Genomic DNA, 15,801 nt, shown 5'->3' with positions numbered 1-15,801 from the left:
GTTCCTTTACCTCGAGTTCTCTTATCATACCTGGTTCATTGGACAACACTAAATCCAGAATTGCCTTTTCTCTGGTCGGCTCCTTTACAAGCTGCTCTAAGAATCCATCTCAGAGGCATTCTACAAACTCTCTTTCTTGGGGTCCTGAACCAACCTGATTTTCCCAGTCTACCTGCATATTGAAATCCCCCATCACCACAGTGGCATTACCTTTGTTACATACCAGTTTTAACTCCATGGATAGGAAATGTTTAAATGGATAGGGGCAAAATGTGGCTGGTGGGACTAGTGTAAATGGGACATCTTGGTCAGTGTGGGTGGGACTAGTGTAAATGGGGCATCTTCGTCAGTGTGGGTAATTTGAACCAGCAAACCTGTTTCCATGCCGTATGACTCAATAACTGAGGGGTGTTTTGATTGAAACATTTATGAAACGGGGCTTTGCCAGGTGGATTTACGTGGTGGATCGTATGAGGATGTTTCACTTCTGGGGGAACAAATTACCAGGTCTCACTGTTTTAAAAAGAGGTCCCCCATTTAAGACAAAGAGGTGTATTTTTTTCCTCAGAGGGTTGTGAGCCCTTGGAATTCTCTTCCTCAAAAGATCGTGGATGTGGTATTTTTTAATATTTTCAGCCACAATGGATAGATGTTTGACAAGCAAGTGCATGAAAACTTAAAGTGACTTAATGGAACTGTGGAATTGAAATTACGGTCAGATCAGCCATGATCTTATTACTAATGCTTAGTGGTCTACCACTGCTAATTTTGTTTGTTCCTGTATTATACTGTCCAGTTGAGTGGAGAATCGGTCAATATCATAATATACTGCCGTAATTTCTTTATCCTTTACCTTAAAAATGTTTCTTTGTAATTTAAATTGCTCTAGGTTCTGCGTTATTGGATGATATGATGGTCAGTGTTGAAGCTGGAAAGATGCCAGTTAGATCCCAAGGTCTCAGACGTCAATCAAGTTTAGTATATTTAGACAATGGTCCTGATAAATGCATTAGAGATTCTACAAGACCTAAAGTTGTGGATAATGAAATATTTGAATTTGTGCCTGAATACCCTTTGCAGACACCAGCAACAATTTTTCTTAAAGTGCAGTCAGAGAGAGAAGCTGAGCACAAAATAGAAGAAGAAGAACAACCCAGCACCATTGATGAAACAAAGACCCATGATGATAAGGCTGGGACAGATGATAACATAACAGTCCCAAATTCAGAGATCGACCAACCTTATATAATCAATGAAACAGAACCTGACACAAATACTACCACAAAGTCCAATGGTATTATTGCAGCAGAGGTGACTGTTTCAGAATTACCGCCAATAAATGTGGAGAACTCAATTGCAGTGAATGATGATGCAAAGATGCAAGCTTTGGCAGAAATCTTGGCTGAGGAAATTCAAGAATCCGATTCTTCCGGCGAAGAGGATAACAGAGATTTCTTCTACATTACACCAAGTCATAGCTCCAGTTTCAAGAACAGAAAGGGCATTGAAAAATTCAAGAAATTTATTTGTGGAACAGCTGGTGAGAAATACTGGTGGTTGTGGTTAGATATTGATCGATTAAAGGTTATCACAGATGATAATAAGAGACAAAGGTGAGACAAAAATTTTATTTCCCAAATATAAAGAAATTAGAAAGATTTAAAAAAACCCCATAAAATGTCTGTCACATATCAGTTGTTTCATTCAGGGTCAACCAGGCTGAATGTGTGGGGTGGACGGGGGGGGTTGGAAATGAAAAGGAAAATAAGCAGGAAAAGAGAGTATAGGAGAAGAGAATGCCAGTTAAAATATACAGGATCCTGAAAGGCTTTGAGAGTAGGAGAATGGTGAGAGGAGTGCTGCAATTGATTATTGTTGAAGAACATGATTGATGCAGAGGGGCCAAGCTCCAGCTGGAATACTAAATGATTGCTTTTTAACAGCTAGGGCAGATAATAACACAACATTCAGAGAATGACCAAACTTCTATTCCCACACTAAGAGGACCACAGAAACTAAAGCAGAGCTGAATGTTTCAAAATTGCCTCAACTAAATGGTGATAGCTCAATTGCAGTGAATGATAATGTAAAGGGAAGGTTTTTAAACAAGGAAGAGGATACTGCTAATAACTCTGTAGACGTATAATAATGGATTTGTGGGGTGTTGCAGTTGAGGGGGTTAACTTAAAGCTGTTGCAGGACTGTTATCCAGAAGGCTGTCTACATTAAAACCAAATACATCTGATGAGAATAGAGTACACTGCAGATTATTGAGCAATGTGCAGATTACAGAAGGGATGGGAATATTCTTCTAATTCACTATAATTAGAAGGAATGTGTCAGTGGACCTGAGAATTGTAAATGTGGCATCCTTGCTCACAAAGGAGTGTAAGGCCACTACAAGCTAGTCAGTTTAAGCTCTCTGCTGTGAAGCCTTTAAAAACTATTTGGGGAAGGGGCAGGGGAGGGGGGGAATAAATGGACATTTGAGAATTTTGAATGAATAGAGAGTCAGCATGGATGCATTACAGACAAATCATGTTTGACTAGCCTGATGAGGTTACAGAAAAGATTGATCGGCGAAATGTACAAAAGTCTGTGCATGGATTTCACAAATATGTGACAGTGTCCCATATTAAAGCCATGGTACACAGTCATGGTAGCTGTTTCTCACAATGGATGAGGGTGACAGTATTGTGTTAAAGAAGGAACTGCAGATGCTGGAAAATCGAAGGTAGACAAAAGTGCTGGAGAAACTCAGCGGGTGCAGCAGCATCTAGGGAGCGAAGGAAATAGGCAACGTTTCGGGCCGAAACCCTTCTTAAGACAGATATTGTGCCCCAGGTTAATGTCAGGTAATTTATTTTTCTGACATATATTAAAGACTTGGTTATAGTGCAAACACTGAAATTTAACAATTTGCAGTTGACTCCAATGATGTGGCAAACACTGAGAAGGATAATAATAAAATATAAGAGGACACAGGCTGGCTGATTACTTAGGTAAGACACAGATAACATTTGATAGAAAGAAATAGGAAATTATATATTTTGGCAGAAAGAACATGCTGTGACATTTGTAGATGAAATGTCATAGTTCTAAAGTGGGTATACGTAGGAATCGCTTGAATTTTCAAAAGCGGCAAACACATTGAGAGAGGTTAGTAAAGTAAATGGGATCGAGGGATTAAAAAAAGAGGTACAATGTACTAAAAGCAAATTATATCAAACCTTTATAAATCACTGTGTTCGTGGTGGAACAAGAAACCACAGTCCTTGGGGCCAGCGGCCACATTTCTACGAGCTTTAAAATAGTTTGTAGATTATTTAAAATTCTGAATTGGGCAAGACCAACTTTGATGGTATTGAACAGAAACTTCCTCAAGTTGATTGGAGCAGGTTGTTTGCGGGCAAAGGAACGCCCTGGAAATGGAATGCTTTTAAATGTGTGGTGACAAGAGTTCAGAGCTTGCATGTTCTGCATTGGAACTAAGGGCAAGGCAGGTGGGAGTAAGAAAGCTTAGATGGCAAGAGAAATTGAGACTCTGGTCAGGAAGAAGAAGGCGTGGGACATATAGGCAGCTGAGATCAATTCTATCTCTGGCAGAGTTTTGGAAACGGTGGAGCATATTTATGAAGGAAACCAGGAGGGCAAAAAGGACGGCAGGAAATAGCTTTGACAGATAAAATTAAGGAAAATTCAAAGAGGTTTTATGTACATTTATGGAAAGAAGATAACAAGAGAGAAAGAATAGTGCCCCTCAGAAATCAAAGCCGACATCTCTATGTGGAATCCCAGGAGATAGGCAAAATTAGTGTTTCTCTTTTGTTTTTACCGCGAGGAAAGACTTGAAAACTGGGGAACTTGGGACAATTAATGGAGATGGCTTGACGATAGTCCATATTATGGTCAAGAAGGTGCTGGATGTCCGAAGGCATATGAAGGTGGATAAATCTCTCGAGTCGAATCAACTATATCCAAGGACACTGTGGGAGGCTAGAGAAGAAATTGCAGTAACTCTGGCTGAGATTTATGAATTATCATTAGGCATAGGTAAGGTTCCAGAAGAATGGAGGGTGGCTATTATGGTGCCCCTATTAAATAAGGGCTGCAAGGAAAAGCCAGGGAACTATACACCAGTGAGCCTAACATCGACCATGAATCCACAATTTACTTGCACTACTTCCTATTCAATCTATACCCTCCTCTAATTGGTAAAAAACAATCAGATTAGGTGATTGCTTTATAGAACACTGAATTTCAGTGCACAAATGTGACCCTAAGATTCTCGGATCCTAAGTTCTAACATAGAACTAGTGTTACTGGGTGATTGTTAATCATAGTGGATTCGGTAGGCCAAAGGGTATGTTTCCACACTGTATCTCTAAACCAATGAAAAGTAATTCTCTGACTTTCACGCCACAGATGCTGCCTGACCTCCTGGGTACTTACAGCATTTTATGTTTTTGTTTCAGCTTTGTAGCATCTGCATTTTTATCCATTCAAACATTCCTGAAATGGGAGGACTGTAGACGGTAGATCTTTAGTCTGATCCAATGTTTGTGGGATGGCTTACTTTTATTCTTTTAGCTTGCATGTAGTCCTCTGTTGCAGCTTTGCCAGATTGGGACATAGGTGTTTAGAGGCATGTCCTTCAAAACTCTTCGCCCCATCCATGGGATTCAGGACAGTTTTGAGGAGTACCAGGGATACGTCTTGCTACTTGTTTCCAATTGCATCATTCCCTCTGGTGTCTTTGTCCTGCTTTCAGCAAAGGACGCGCCCAATGATTATGTTGGAGAGGTCTGTCACATTAGCTGCAAGGTATGATACTGTGGGGACAGCGACTAATGTGTGATATACTAGTCCCATATTAGATAGTCCAAATTCAGTGCCTTGGTTGATACTAGGAGGTCCATCCAGTTTTACGCTATTTCTAAACTGAATGACCATTTGAAAGAGCTGTTGACCGTTAACCATGGTGTTCAAGGTGCTTTTAGATGGGCACATGGATGTGTAGGCAGATGAGATTAGTTTAGCTTGGCATTATTGTTGACACAGGCATTGTGGGCCAAAGAGTCTGTGCCTGAGCTGTACTTTTCTGTGTTTGTAGTCACATGGAAATACAGCCATGAATGCCAACATTTCCTCACTAGAAACACAGTGTGTGTTTTTCCAGCAGTTTGATAATTGCATAGTCACCAATACCCCTAGCACTTTATTCTTAGAATGATATATAATTTACCGAACAATTTAAATTCAACAGCTGCCATGATGAAATTTTATTTCACATTTTTGCATTATGTGTCTGACAATGGTTGCACTGCACCATCTTTTCCAGTCATTTTTAAACTGATTTTCTCACCCTATTTCTAACAAAACTAAATTGACTGAAAGATGTACATATTTTATGTTTGATTATGATCCATTGTTTTCCTGAGCCTGTGCAATTCCTACACTGAAATGTATCCATCGTTTGCAGTTGCTATTTGTTGAAATCGTTCTCCATATTTTTAGATACTCTGTTTTCTCTGTACAAAGTACTGACCTTTATTTGTTCTTTGTTTGAAAGATATCTGAACATAATACAGAATCGATATTTGTTTAGTAACGGGGAATACTACATAAACGCAGAAGCACGAGCAAGGCTGGGTCTCTCATTTATATCACAATGGTCTGTGGAAAAATTGTTTAACATTCAGAACAATGTAGCAGAGCCTCTGCTTTTATATTGGTGAGCTTAAGCACAAGCCTGGTAAATTTATATTAACGATGTCTAAAGTATGTTGCTCAGGCAAAATAAAAATGGTGTGAATTGTTAACATGTCAACTGAGAATCATAATGGAGAAACTGGATCATGAATTGGTTTACTCATGGTTGTAAGAGATGAATGTCTAAGGTTCTGAAGTGAAACTAAATGTGCATTTAAAAAAAAAAATCATTACCATTAAGGTTATTGAATACTTCGGGGCCAATGAAAAGTAGCCAAATATTGTAAAACAAATGTTTTTCTTATTTAAAAAAAGTGAATTGACAAATAAATGATTACAAGAATTCCTGTACCAAGAAAATATAAATGTGAGTTTTTCTTTTTTTTAACTTTTATTTTAAATAATTCCAGGGGTCCAAGGTACTGTGTGAACAAAGGATTTCCCATAAGACAAGCTGGTATTGTGCTGAAAGATTGGGAGGATCGCCAATTAAGACCTAATTATAATGCAAGACTACTTCCTAAGATCACTGCTAAGCCACTACTTGGTGCCAAGATGGACTGCACTCCGAAACTGGTTTGTATGACCTTAAATTCTCATAATCAGCTATTTTTGGAGGAAAATAGGTGTAGTTCTGCATAGGGGGCTTGAAATTGAGACATAAGAATGGAACTAAAATAGAAACCATTTGAATTGGCTGCTGATAAAATATGCACTTACTCCACATTTTGTAAACATGTAAATGATTTAATAACGTGAACAAATGCTGACAGCCACTAAAATCCTGTGGTTGTGGGTCCAAACTGCACCTCACCTGTAAAATCTACAGACAAGCTTAATTTATCTTTTCATAGCAAATTCAAAGCAAATCACCAGTTTTAAATATTCATTTAATTTACCGTAGATGTCAGTTTAATTGAGGTGATTTGTAAAATGATTCGTCAAAGATGCAACCACAAATGGTTTTGAGCTTTTCAGCCGTTTGAAGGAGATGAAAGTTTTCGTTCAAACCCTCCTCTGATGGATTCATGATTCAATTATTCTATGAGACCATGCTGACCAAGATGTAACGAGGAATTCCTTAAAGGTGCAACAGCTGTTCGTGCAAATGCTGCTTAGACTTACTTCCACCTTGGATATTGTTCCCAGGAATTATATTAAACCTTGAAAATCAAAAGGAATGCAGCTGCTGGAATTCTGAAACAAAAGCGCAATGCTGGAAAAACTAAGTAACAGGCACCATCTATGGAAAGAGAAATAGTTAGAATTTTGGATGTGCACCCTTTGTCAGAAATGGGAAATGAGAGAGATGCAATGTTGTTTTCAGTGGGAGCGAAGGTGGGAAGAATATAATTAAAACAAATGGAAAGTCCATGATGGGATGTGCCAAAATGGCTTAACGGTAGCCGTTCACAGCACATTACGTTTCTTGGTCTGTGAAATATGTGAATAGTGGTGGTACCTGCCCAGCAGGCTAGAGATGCACAGGCAGGATAAGAAAAACAGAGACATGATATATAGACAGAATACTGTATCTCTAAACTAAACTAAAGGGCCAAGGACAGCCAGGTTGATGTGCGAATAGGGTGGGGAGTTAAATGGTTTACAAATGGGAACTCAAAGGTGGCTACATCGCAGGTGTTTGACAAAGTGGTTGTCTATTCTGTGCTTGCTAACCAATGATCACCCATATGCTAATAGACAGAAATGCTGGAGAAACTCAGCGGGTGAGGCAGCATCTATGGAGCGAAGGAAATAGGCAATGTTTCAGGTCGAGACCCTTCTTCAGACTGATGTGAGGGTGGGGGGGGGGGGAGAAGAAAGGAAGAGAGCGGAGACAGTGGGCTGAGGGAGAGCTGAGGAGAAGAGGAGAAAGCAGGGACTACTTGAAATTAGCCGGGTTGGGTCTGAACTGGGAGGTAGGGAACTGGAGCTGGAAACCATGAGGTACAAGATAGAGGCGCAGGCAAGTCTGAGAAAGCAAACGTGGCTGTGGTAATGTGTCTGGGTTAGGATGTGGTCGTAGAGCTGGAGGGAAGGAGGAATCACAGAGGGGGGGCAGTGAGAGAGGAAGTTGTTAAACTGTCTTCGGAGAGAGGACGAGGAGGACTTCTTCAAAGTAGGCATACCTTGAGATTTAGCAGTGGAGTAGACAAAATATTTAAGAAGGAACTGCAGATGCTGGAAAATCGAAGGTAGACAAAAATGCTGGAGAAACTCTATACTAGTACTATCCTACACCCTGGGGACAATTTACAGAAGTTAATTAACCTATAAAACTGCATGTCTTTGGGATGTGGGAGGAATTCAAAGCACCCCGAGAAACCCCACACACTCACGTGCGAGTACGGACAAACTACCTATAGAAAGCACCCATAGTCAGGGTTTACCCCAGGTCTCTGGCGACGTAATGCAGCAACTCTTCTGCTGTGCTACTACTTCTCCATCTGCAGGCTGAGGCTAAACGCAAACTAGAAGAACACCTCTTCCTATTCCAGCCGGGTAGTCTATAACAATAGCATGAACACTGAATTCTCCTATTTTACATAACCCGAACCTATGTTCCTTTCTCTCTCTGGAACCACCCTGGTCCTCTCATGCACTCCATTCTTTTCAACGTGTTCCAGCCCCTTGCTACCTAGTTTTGTTACCCTCCCCCACCTGGTTCCAATTGCCTGTCACCCACAAGCTCTTCCCACTACTTTTCCAATCCCCTCCCCATACTGCTCCCAGTTACCCAACATCTCTCCCTTATCTGTTTCCACTCATCACCTTCCTTTCTTATATTCTGTAATCTGCAACCTTTTGTTGTCTCTACCCATCATTTCTCTGCCTCTGTCACTATTTCCACTCTACCCTTCCCCACCCGGCTCCACCTGCTCATCCACCCCTCCTGAAGCTTGACCTTGGGAGCTGTCTTTGTGGAGTTTGAATGTTCTCCTTGTGACTACGTGGGTTTCCTCTGGGTGCTCTGGTTTCCGCCTACATCCCAAAAATGTACAAGCTTAAAGGTTAATACACCTCTGCCAATTGTCCCCAGTGTGTAGGGAGCAGATGCGGAAGTGTTATCGAATAGAATCTTTGTGAATGGGTGATCAATTGTCGGGGTGAACTTGCTCGGCTGAAGGGCCTGTTCCCACGCTGTATCTGTAACTAAAACTGGTTTGTTCATTGAAAACATAGGGTTGTGGTGGGAGGTAGATATTCTGGCTGGAGGTTTGTGACCAGTGAAGTTCAGACCAGGGATCTGTGCTGGACCTTTGCTGTTGTGCTTTATAATAAATTACTTGGACATAAATGTAGATGGGTTGGGGGTGTGTTAGTTTGCCGATTACTCCAAAATTGGAAGAGTTGCAGACAGTGGGGAAGGCTGTTAGAAGATATAGCAGAATATAGATCCACTACAGAAATATGTAGAGTAATGGCAGATTAAGTTTGACCCAAGCGTGAGGTGTTGCACTTTGTTGAATGTAAGGGAAAAATATACAGTTAATGGCAAGACCCTTAACAGCACTATTGTGCAGAGGGATCTTGGAGTCCAAGTTCATAACTCACTGAAAGTTGCAGCACAAGTAGATGCTGCGATAAAGAAGACATATGGTATGCATTGCCTTCATTGCTGGGGGCATTGAGTTTAAGAGTCAGGAAATTATGATGAAGTGCTATTGGACATTGGTTAGGCCATTTGGAGTATCGCGTGCAGTTCTTGTTGCTCGATTACAGACCAACACTAGAGGGCATAGCTATATGTTGAAAGTTTAATGGAGGGAGTGGTGGGGGCCTGGAACGCATGGCCAGAAGTGGTGGTGGAGGCAGAAACAATAGTGACGTTTAAGAGGTAAGACGTTAGATAGGCACATCAACGTGCAGGGAATGGAGGGATATGGGTCATGTACAGGCAGGTGAGATCTGTTGTACGTAAAACTAAAAACGTGGATCCACTTAATGCTTGTCAACTCTTTCCACACCTCACTCTTTCATTTCTGTATCTAGCCTTTACACTCTCAGTCTTGATGTAGTGTCTTGATCTGAAATTCCGACTAACCCTTTGCCTCCAAGGATACTGCTTGACCTGCTGAATTTCCTCCAGCATTTTTGCAATTAGGTTAAATCACAGGATATGTACGTACTCTTCCAATACGTGCAATATGTCTCAAATAAAAGGTTTGTTTACTTATTGAGCAGATATTCTGAAACACTCTCAAGGCCATGGTTAGTCCTGTTTGGACAACTCCTGCTGCTAAGCTCACTTTAGTGATAGCAATTTAATTGACACACCACCTTATCTATTTAATATTGTTAATAGGACATTCCCTTTCCTTATCTGCATTACAACAAGTGTAACATATTTATTCAGTTTCTCAACAGGGAATGAGATGTAGGCACGCATCATTGATTGCAGAGTTCTACAGAAGAAACAAAATTTAGATGGGTTTTAAGCTTTTAAGATGAAGAATGGTTTTTCAACATCCTTCCTTTCGTGAAAAGTAAACAACTGTAAATGTTGGAAACCTGATATAAAAATAAAAAATGCTGCAGATAGTGAACAAATTAGGCAACAAATGTGCAGAGAGAAAGATTTAATATTTTGAGCCAATAACATTTCTTCAGAACCAAGAAAGTGTGAACAAAAGTTACAGAGAAGGGGGGGAAGTTGGGGAATGTCAATGACAGGATGGAGACCGATTGAAAATAGAAAGATTAAACGAGAACTTACCAGTTTGAAGTTTGATCTTTATTTTATGAGGAGGAACGTTGAGGGAATAAGTGAAAGAAGCCCGCTACGACGCATGCGTGTCATCCTTCAAAGCAGCGGTGTGAGGTCACAGATACACTATAATGACCTAAAATAGTAAGATTATTAAAGAGATACCAGTTTAAGATATGACCATTCGAGGGTGGGAGCGGAGGGCACGTATTCCCTCAACGTTCCTCCTCATAAAATAAAGATCAAACTTCAAACTGGTAAGTTCTCGTTTAATCTTACTATTTTACTTCGGAGTCACGTGAGTGACTACGTGAAAGATTTCAAAGCTCTGTGACCTCATGCCGTGGAAAACGAGTCCATGCTTCACAACTGCCTTGGTAGTTAGGGAGAAATTGTTAATTATATTCAAAACATTCATACCAATTATTTAATGGAAATGATAAATAATATCGAATTAATTCAAATCATAACCCTGTATTCTTCAGGGATAAATTATCATACAGAACTTAAAATGTTCCCCGAAAACGTTCCCATACTGCTAACTGGTTTGTTATAACATTTCTGAAATGTTTTCTCCGACAACCATCCTGCAATCCTGAGAATTTGGTCCATGGATACATCAAGGCGTTTTGCTGCGGATGTAGCTGCAGCCCTGGTGGAGTGATAATTAAATATGTTATTGTCCACTCCCGCCTATCTTAACCCATATTTCAGCCACCGCGAAATGGTCTGAGTTACACTCTATGGTACAGTTCCTTATAGCTGATTAAACGCCAATTCCTTGCCTCTGATAGCCTTAGTACTTTCACTGTATAACAAAACGTGCTTCACTATACAGAGGCGTTTGTCCTCCGGGTAGGCCATCAATTCTATGACCTGCCCCGCTGGTCCTGGCCTATTTAGTTTAATAATACGGTCCTGGATCACAAACCCCAAACTTCGTGCCGCAATAGTGAAGCCATCCAGTCTACTTTTAGCAATAACTGGAGCTTATGCGCTGTGACTAGCGCCATCAGCATTACCATTTCTAGTTAGTTATCCAGATTTAATGCTGTAGCCGGCGACCAATTCCTTAGCAAGGTCAAAGCCACACTTACATCCCAGATATAGTTGTATCTTATTTTTGGTGGCTTGGTGTTAACATTTCCTCTAAAATTTTTAACTACCAGAGGATGTGATCCCACAGACTGTCTTACTGTTCCTTGCCACCAATAACTTTACAATGCACTTTTGGCACTATTCACAGTGCTGAAACTCAGTCCTCCATAGTGCAGGCTGGTGAGAAACTCTAGCACCGCCGGAACATCCTTATTTCTGTGGTCCAGAAGGTTATTATGGCAGTAATTAGTCCATTTTTAATATGACCTAAATACTGTTTTTGTGTAGACCTTCTTTGTGCTGCTGTGATCATGTCCACAGTTCTTTTTGATAGCCCCATGTCCCGTAGCGGTGTATTAGAGTCTACAACCTACTAAATCAATATTTTCTATGACATGGATAGCTATCCTCAGTTACTGGATGCACCAGCAACTTAGGACTATGTCTTACCGTTATACATGGTTCCAGCACCATGTCCTGTACCCCGGAAAAACCATAGTTGGGTAAGCCAATCAGGTACTAAGACATCCCCGATGCCGATTCCTGTTGAATTTCCCTTAGTACCCAAATTTATAAAGTAGAAAAGGAGGAAATACATAAATAAAACCCTCCCCTAGTGCAGTGAAACAGCATCTGTAGCTTCTGCCTCAGGATCTGGTACCAATGATACATACCTCGGTAACTGGTGATTTAACCCTGGATGCAATTCTAATATCCAGCCTTACATACTTTACTGATTTCAGCAAATACCGTTCTATCCAACATCCATTCAGTACTTTCAATAAATTTTCGTGACCTGGTGTCTGCCACTGAATTAATATCCCTGGTAGATACGTAGCCGATAACCAAAGATTCCTTTGGACACACCATTGCCAAATTGAATTTGCCAATTTATCACAAGATGTTGATATCTTTCCACCCATATGACTTATATATGCCACCACCGAGGTATTACCTATCTACCATCTAACATGCTGCAGTTTCATTCCTGAGCAATAAGATTTTAGCCCATGAAATGCACTTAACATTTCTAACCCTTTGTGTTATGTAGGTTAGCTTCTTATATATTCCATCTCTCCCATAGCTCGAGATGGTATCAGTTGTACCGTAACCAATTACACTGGCATCTGTTTGTAATAGCACAGACGGGTAGTGCATAACTATTGGGTTTGGAGCAATACTTAACATTGTGTTCCCAACATTGTAATTCTTTTATAGCTTCTATCATTAGCTCCATTGGCCAAAATAAATGACCTCTATAATTATGAGCCCATTGAACTCTGTGGCTTTCCATATTAGTAAAGTCATTAACATATTAAATGTGTTAATGGTGTCAATTTTGACTTAAGTGGATGGACAATGAACCCCAGCTGTTCAACCAATTGTTTAGTGGCAACCACTGCCTAACATGCCGATTCATAAGTTATTCCCACAATAAGGATATCATCCAACTATACCATTACTCTATGATTTTGGTGTTGCAGCAGTCCCAACGCTGGTTTAAAATTTTTCCCCCCTGTTGGATATTGAATAGCAAGGATCTTAAAGATTAATACTTGCCATACAGTAGCCTGCTGAAAACTAAGTCTTTAGCACTGCTAAAAGTATCCATTTTTAAAATGAATATATTGCACAACATTGTGAAGCATTGATAATCCATAATAATACGGCAACCCCCATCTTTCTTATTTCTAATAAAGATATTTGAGACAAATCCTGTTGTTCAGGTTTGGTTTATTCCATTACCAGCATGTATATCTGTCCGGTTTATGTTGTACTGGAGGGTTTTGTTTGAGTAGAAACTCTATCAGATATCCCTTAAAACTGCTAAGGATGTATCTGTCCATAGATATATTACACCAAGCTTCAACATGAAGTTGCAATGTCCCTCCAACTTCCGTGCTCCCTATTAATGCTGGAGCCCCAAATTCACCTACCTCCATGGTTATCGGTGGTAACCAAGTTATTTTCTTGGTTTCATACGCGGTTGTGGAGAGCCTAACGGTTAATGTTAGGGTAGATGCTAACGTAGAGACTTTTGCATCTTCCACAGTGGTCGTCCCGGGCCAAACCCTAAACAGGACGCTGCTGCTGGGTACCTCTGCCCAATTCTTTGTAGTATAATTACAAAACACTACCTCTCTTAGGATGCACATAAGGTTAATGTCTTCCCCAGATATCCTTTGGATGCTCTAATCAGCCCCAAAGTCGAGCCTCCTCGCCAATTCTTTTACCTGTTTAGACAGGTCTCCCCCCCCCCAAATAACGGGGTCTATAGCCCTTTGCTTATATAGTATAGCGAACTAGGGTCTGCAGGGTACTAGGGTATAGCGAACTAGGGTCTACTAATGTATGGCTGCAGAAACGGCATTTCGTTTGGACCTCCAGGGGTCCAAATGACAATTAAATTGACTCTTGACTCTTGACTCTAGAGCTGGCTGAATGGCCCTTCAAACTGCACATCGCAAAAATTAGTGCTAATGGCATCCTTGTGGTCACTAATTTTGTCCACCTTTTTTAACATGCGGGCCAACACTGTTATGCCCGCCATGAGACCTTTCAGAGTATTACGGATTTTAATATCCCGACTCCTAACGGCCTTCCCAACATGTCTGCAAATGCACCTGTAACAATGGCTACATTAAGAGCACCACAATATCCCGGGGTATAAAAGCCTTGCCAACACTTCAGCAAAAATATTAGCTTGAAGTTGATGGGTGGACTCACAGTCCTTCAATACTCACAGCCATCCTTCTCGAGATCATTCTCAGTGTGTTTCTGCTGGCAGTACTGGCTCATCATGTTCAGCAGGTTGTTTTTTCCCTCCCTTCAATAGGGGAAAGTGGCTCCATCACCTGCTCAGATTTTACCCCGTCAGACCTTCCATACCCTCCTCAGAGGCGTCTGACATTTCATGCAGCCCTTATGGGAAAACTGCTGTGGGACTTATATTTATTTGCCCACTGTGGCTATCCTCCAATCCCGGAGCCTGCCACTGTGGAGAAATTTCCTCCAGCCACCGCTCCAGCCGACTTACATGCTCTCAGGCACTAGTCGTCGCGGGTGCTTTAATATATGGGACCGCTCCTGCCGACCTTGGTGCTCTCTGGCACTAGTCGCACGCGGTATTTCCCGCAGCCGGTCCCCATGCCTACGGGCACTGGTCGTTCCCCATGGTCCTGGTACTCACGGGCACCTCTACCCATTTAGGGTGAAGTTTGGCACTCGCTCCCTTATGGGAGATGCTGGTGCCGACATTCATTGCTGCCTGCTGCTGGTCATTAAACAGCAGCAAACTCTGTGTGGCAGCACTTCAGCTCTATACTGACATCAGTAGCTGGCTGCCTGCTGTTCAGAACACAGCAGTAACGACCTGTGGCTCTGCCCTGACGTCCTTAGCTGGATGCCTGCTGTTCAGCAACACAGCAGTAACGTCTGTGGCTCTGCCCTGACGTCCTTAGCTGGCTGCCTGCTGCTCTTCAGAATACAGCAGCCACGTCTGGAAAAAAGAACCAAAGGTAAGGGAAATTTGTTCTTACCTGTACTGGTTTTCAGCCTGCCGTTTGGGAGGAACGTCCTTCCTCCCGCAGCCCCACGGACCCCGTAGCGTAGGTCCTTGGGCTGCTGTCCCCGATGTCGGCTCTCTCTCTTCCGGGTGGTGCAGCCGCTTCAATCGGCTCCGGAGCCGCTAGCGACTGCATCCAACATAGACTCGCCTTGGTCTGGAAAACCCCCGGGACGTGTTGCTTCGCTTCCCGCCCGGCAGCAGTCAATCTTGCCGGTGCGGGGAGCGACGTCGGGCACAGCTGTTCTGCTGCTAAAAATAGCTTTTTAGGAATCCTCTCCGGAGGATTCGCGTGCTATCGGCTGCTGCTGGCTGCTGGCTGTCCGCTGTTTCCGCGGTTCTCCCCTCCAGCTTCCCGCAGCTTCTTGTATTTCCTACCTGCAAGGTAAGTGGGAAAAATTTTGCAGTCTCTTACCTGCTTCTTTGCATTTCCCTCTAGGGAGACGTCGTCTCCCACGTCTGACTCGTTCAATGCGTGTATGCGATATGACACGCATGCGTCGTAGCGGGCTTCTTTCACGTAGTCACTCACGTGACTCCGAAGTAAAATTAATTGTGCAGATGTACAATTGGACCCACTGAGAGAGGGCAGTAAAGAGTTGTTAATGCACTTGCTCAAAATCAAACTAAAATCTGCTGGTAGCTTTCACCTAATTTAATTATATTAAACATAAATTGCTGGTGTAACTTTTCTGTTTGTAATTCAGAAGAAACAATG

At 41.8% G+C, this 15,801-nt stretch overlaps 1 protein-coding gene across 1 annotated transcript in view; it reads left to right on the top strand.

Annotated features, from left to right (window-relative positions):
* The window catches only part of LOC129695995 (regulator of G-protein signaling 22-like), a 152,716-nt gene that overhangs the window by 42,186 nt on the left and 94,729 nt on the right, over nucleotides 1-15,801 (top strand). Inside the window, exons 12-14 of the mRNA XM_055633416.1 lie at nucleotides 890-1,613; nucleotides 5,573-5,734; nucleotides 6,123-6,288. Of these exons, the coding sequence (XP_055489391.1) occupies nucleotides 890-1,613; nucleotides 5,573-5,734; nucleotides 6,123-6,288 (1,052 nt within the window). The remainder of the gene's footprint in view (nucleotides 1-889; nucleotides 1,614-5,572; nucleotides 5,735-6,122; nucleotides 6,289-15,801) is intronic.

This window comes from Leucoraja erinacea, chromosome 4, assembly GCF_028641065.1.
Source record: "Leucoraja erinacea ecotype New England chromosome 4, Leri_hhj_1, whole genome shotgun sequence".
NCBI lineage: Eukaryota > Metazoa > Chordata > Chondrichthyes > Rajiformes > Rajidae > Leucoraja > Leucoraja erinaceus.
This window is presented reverse-complemented; position numbering and strand designations above follow the sequence as displayed.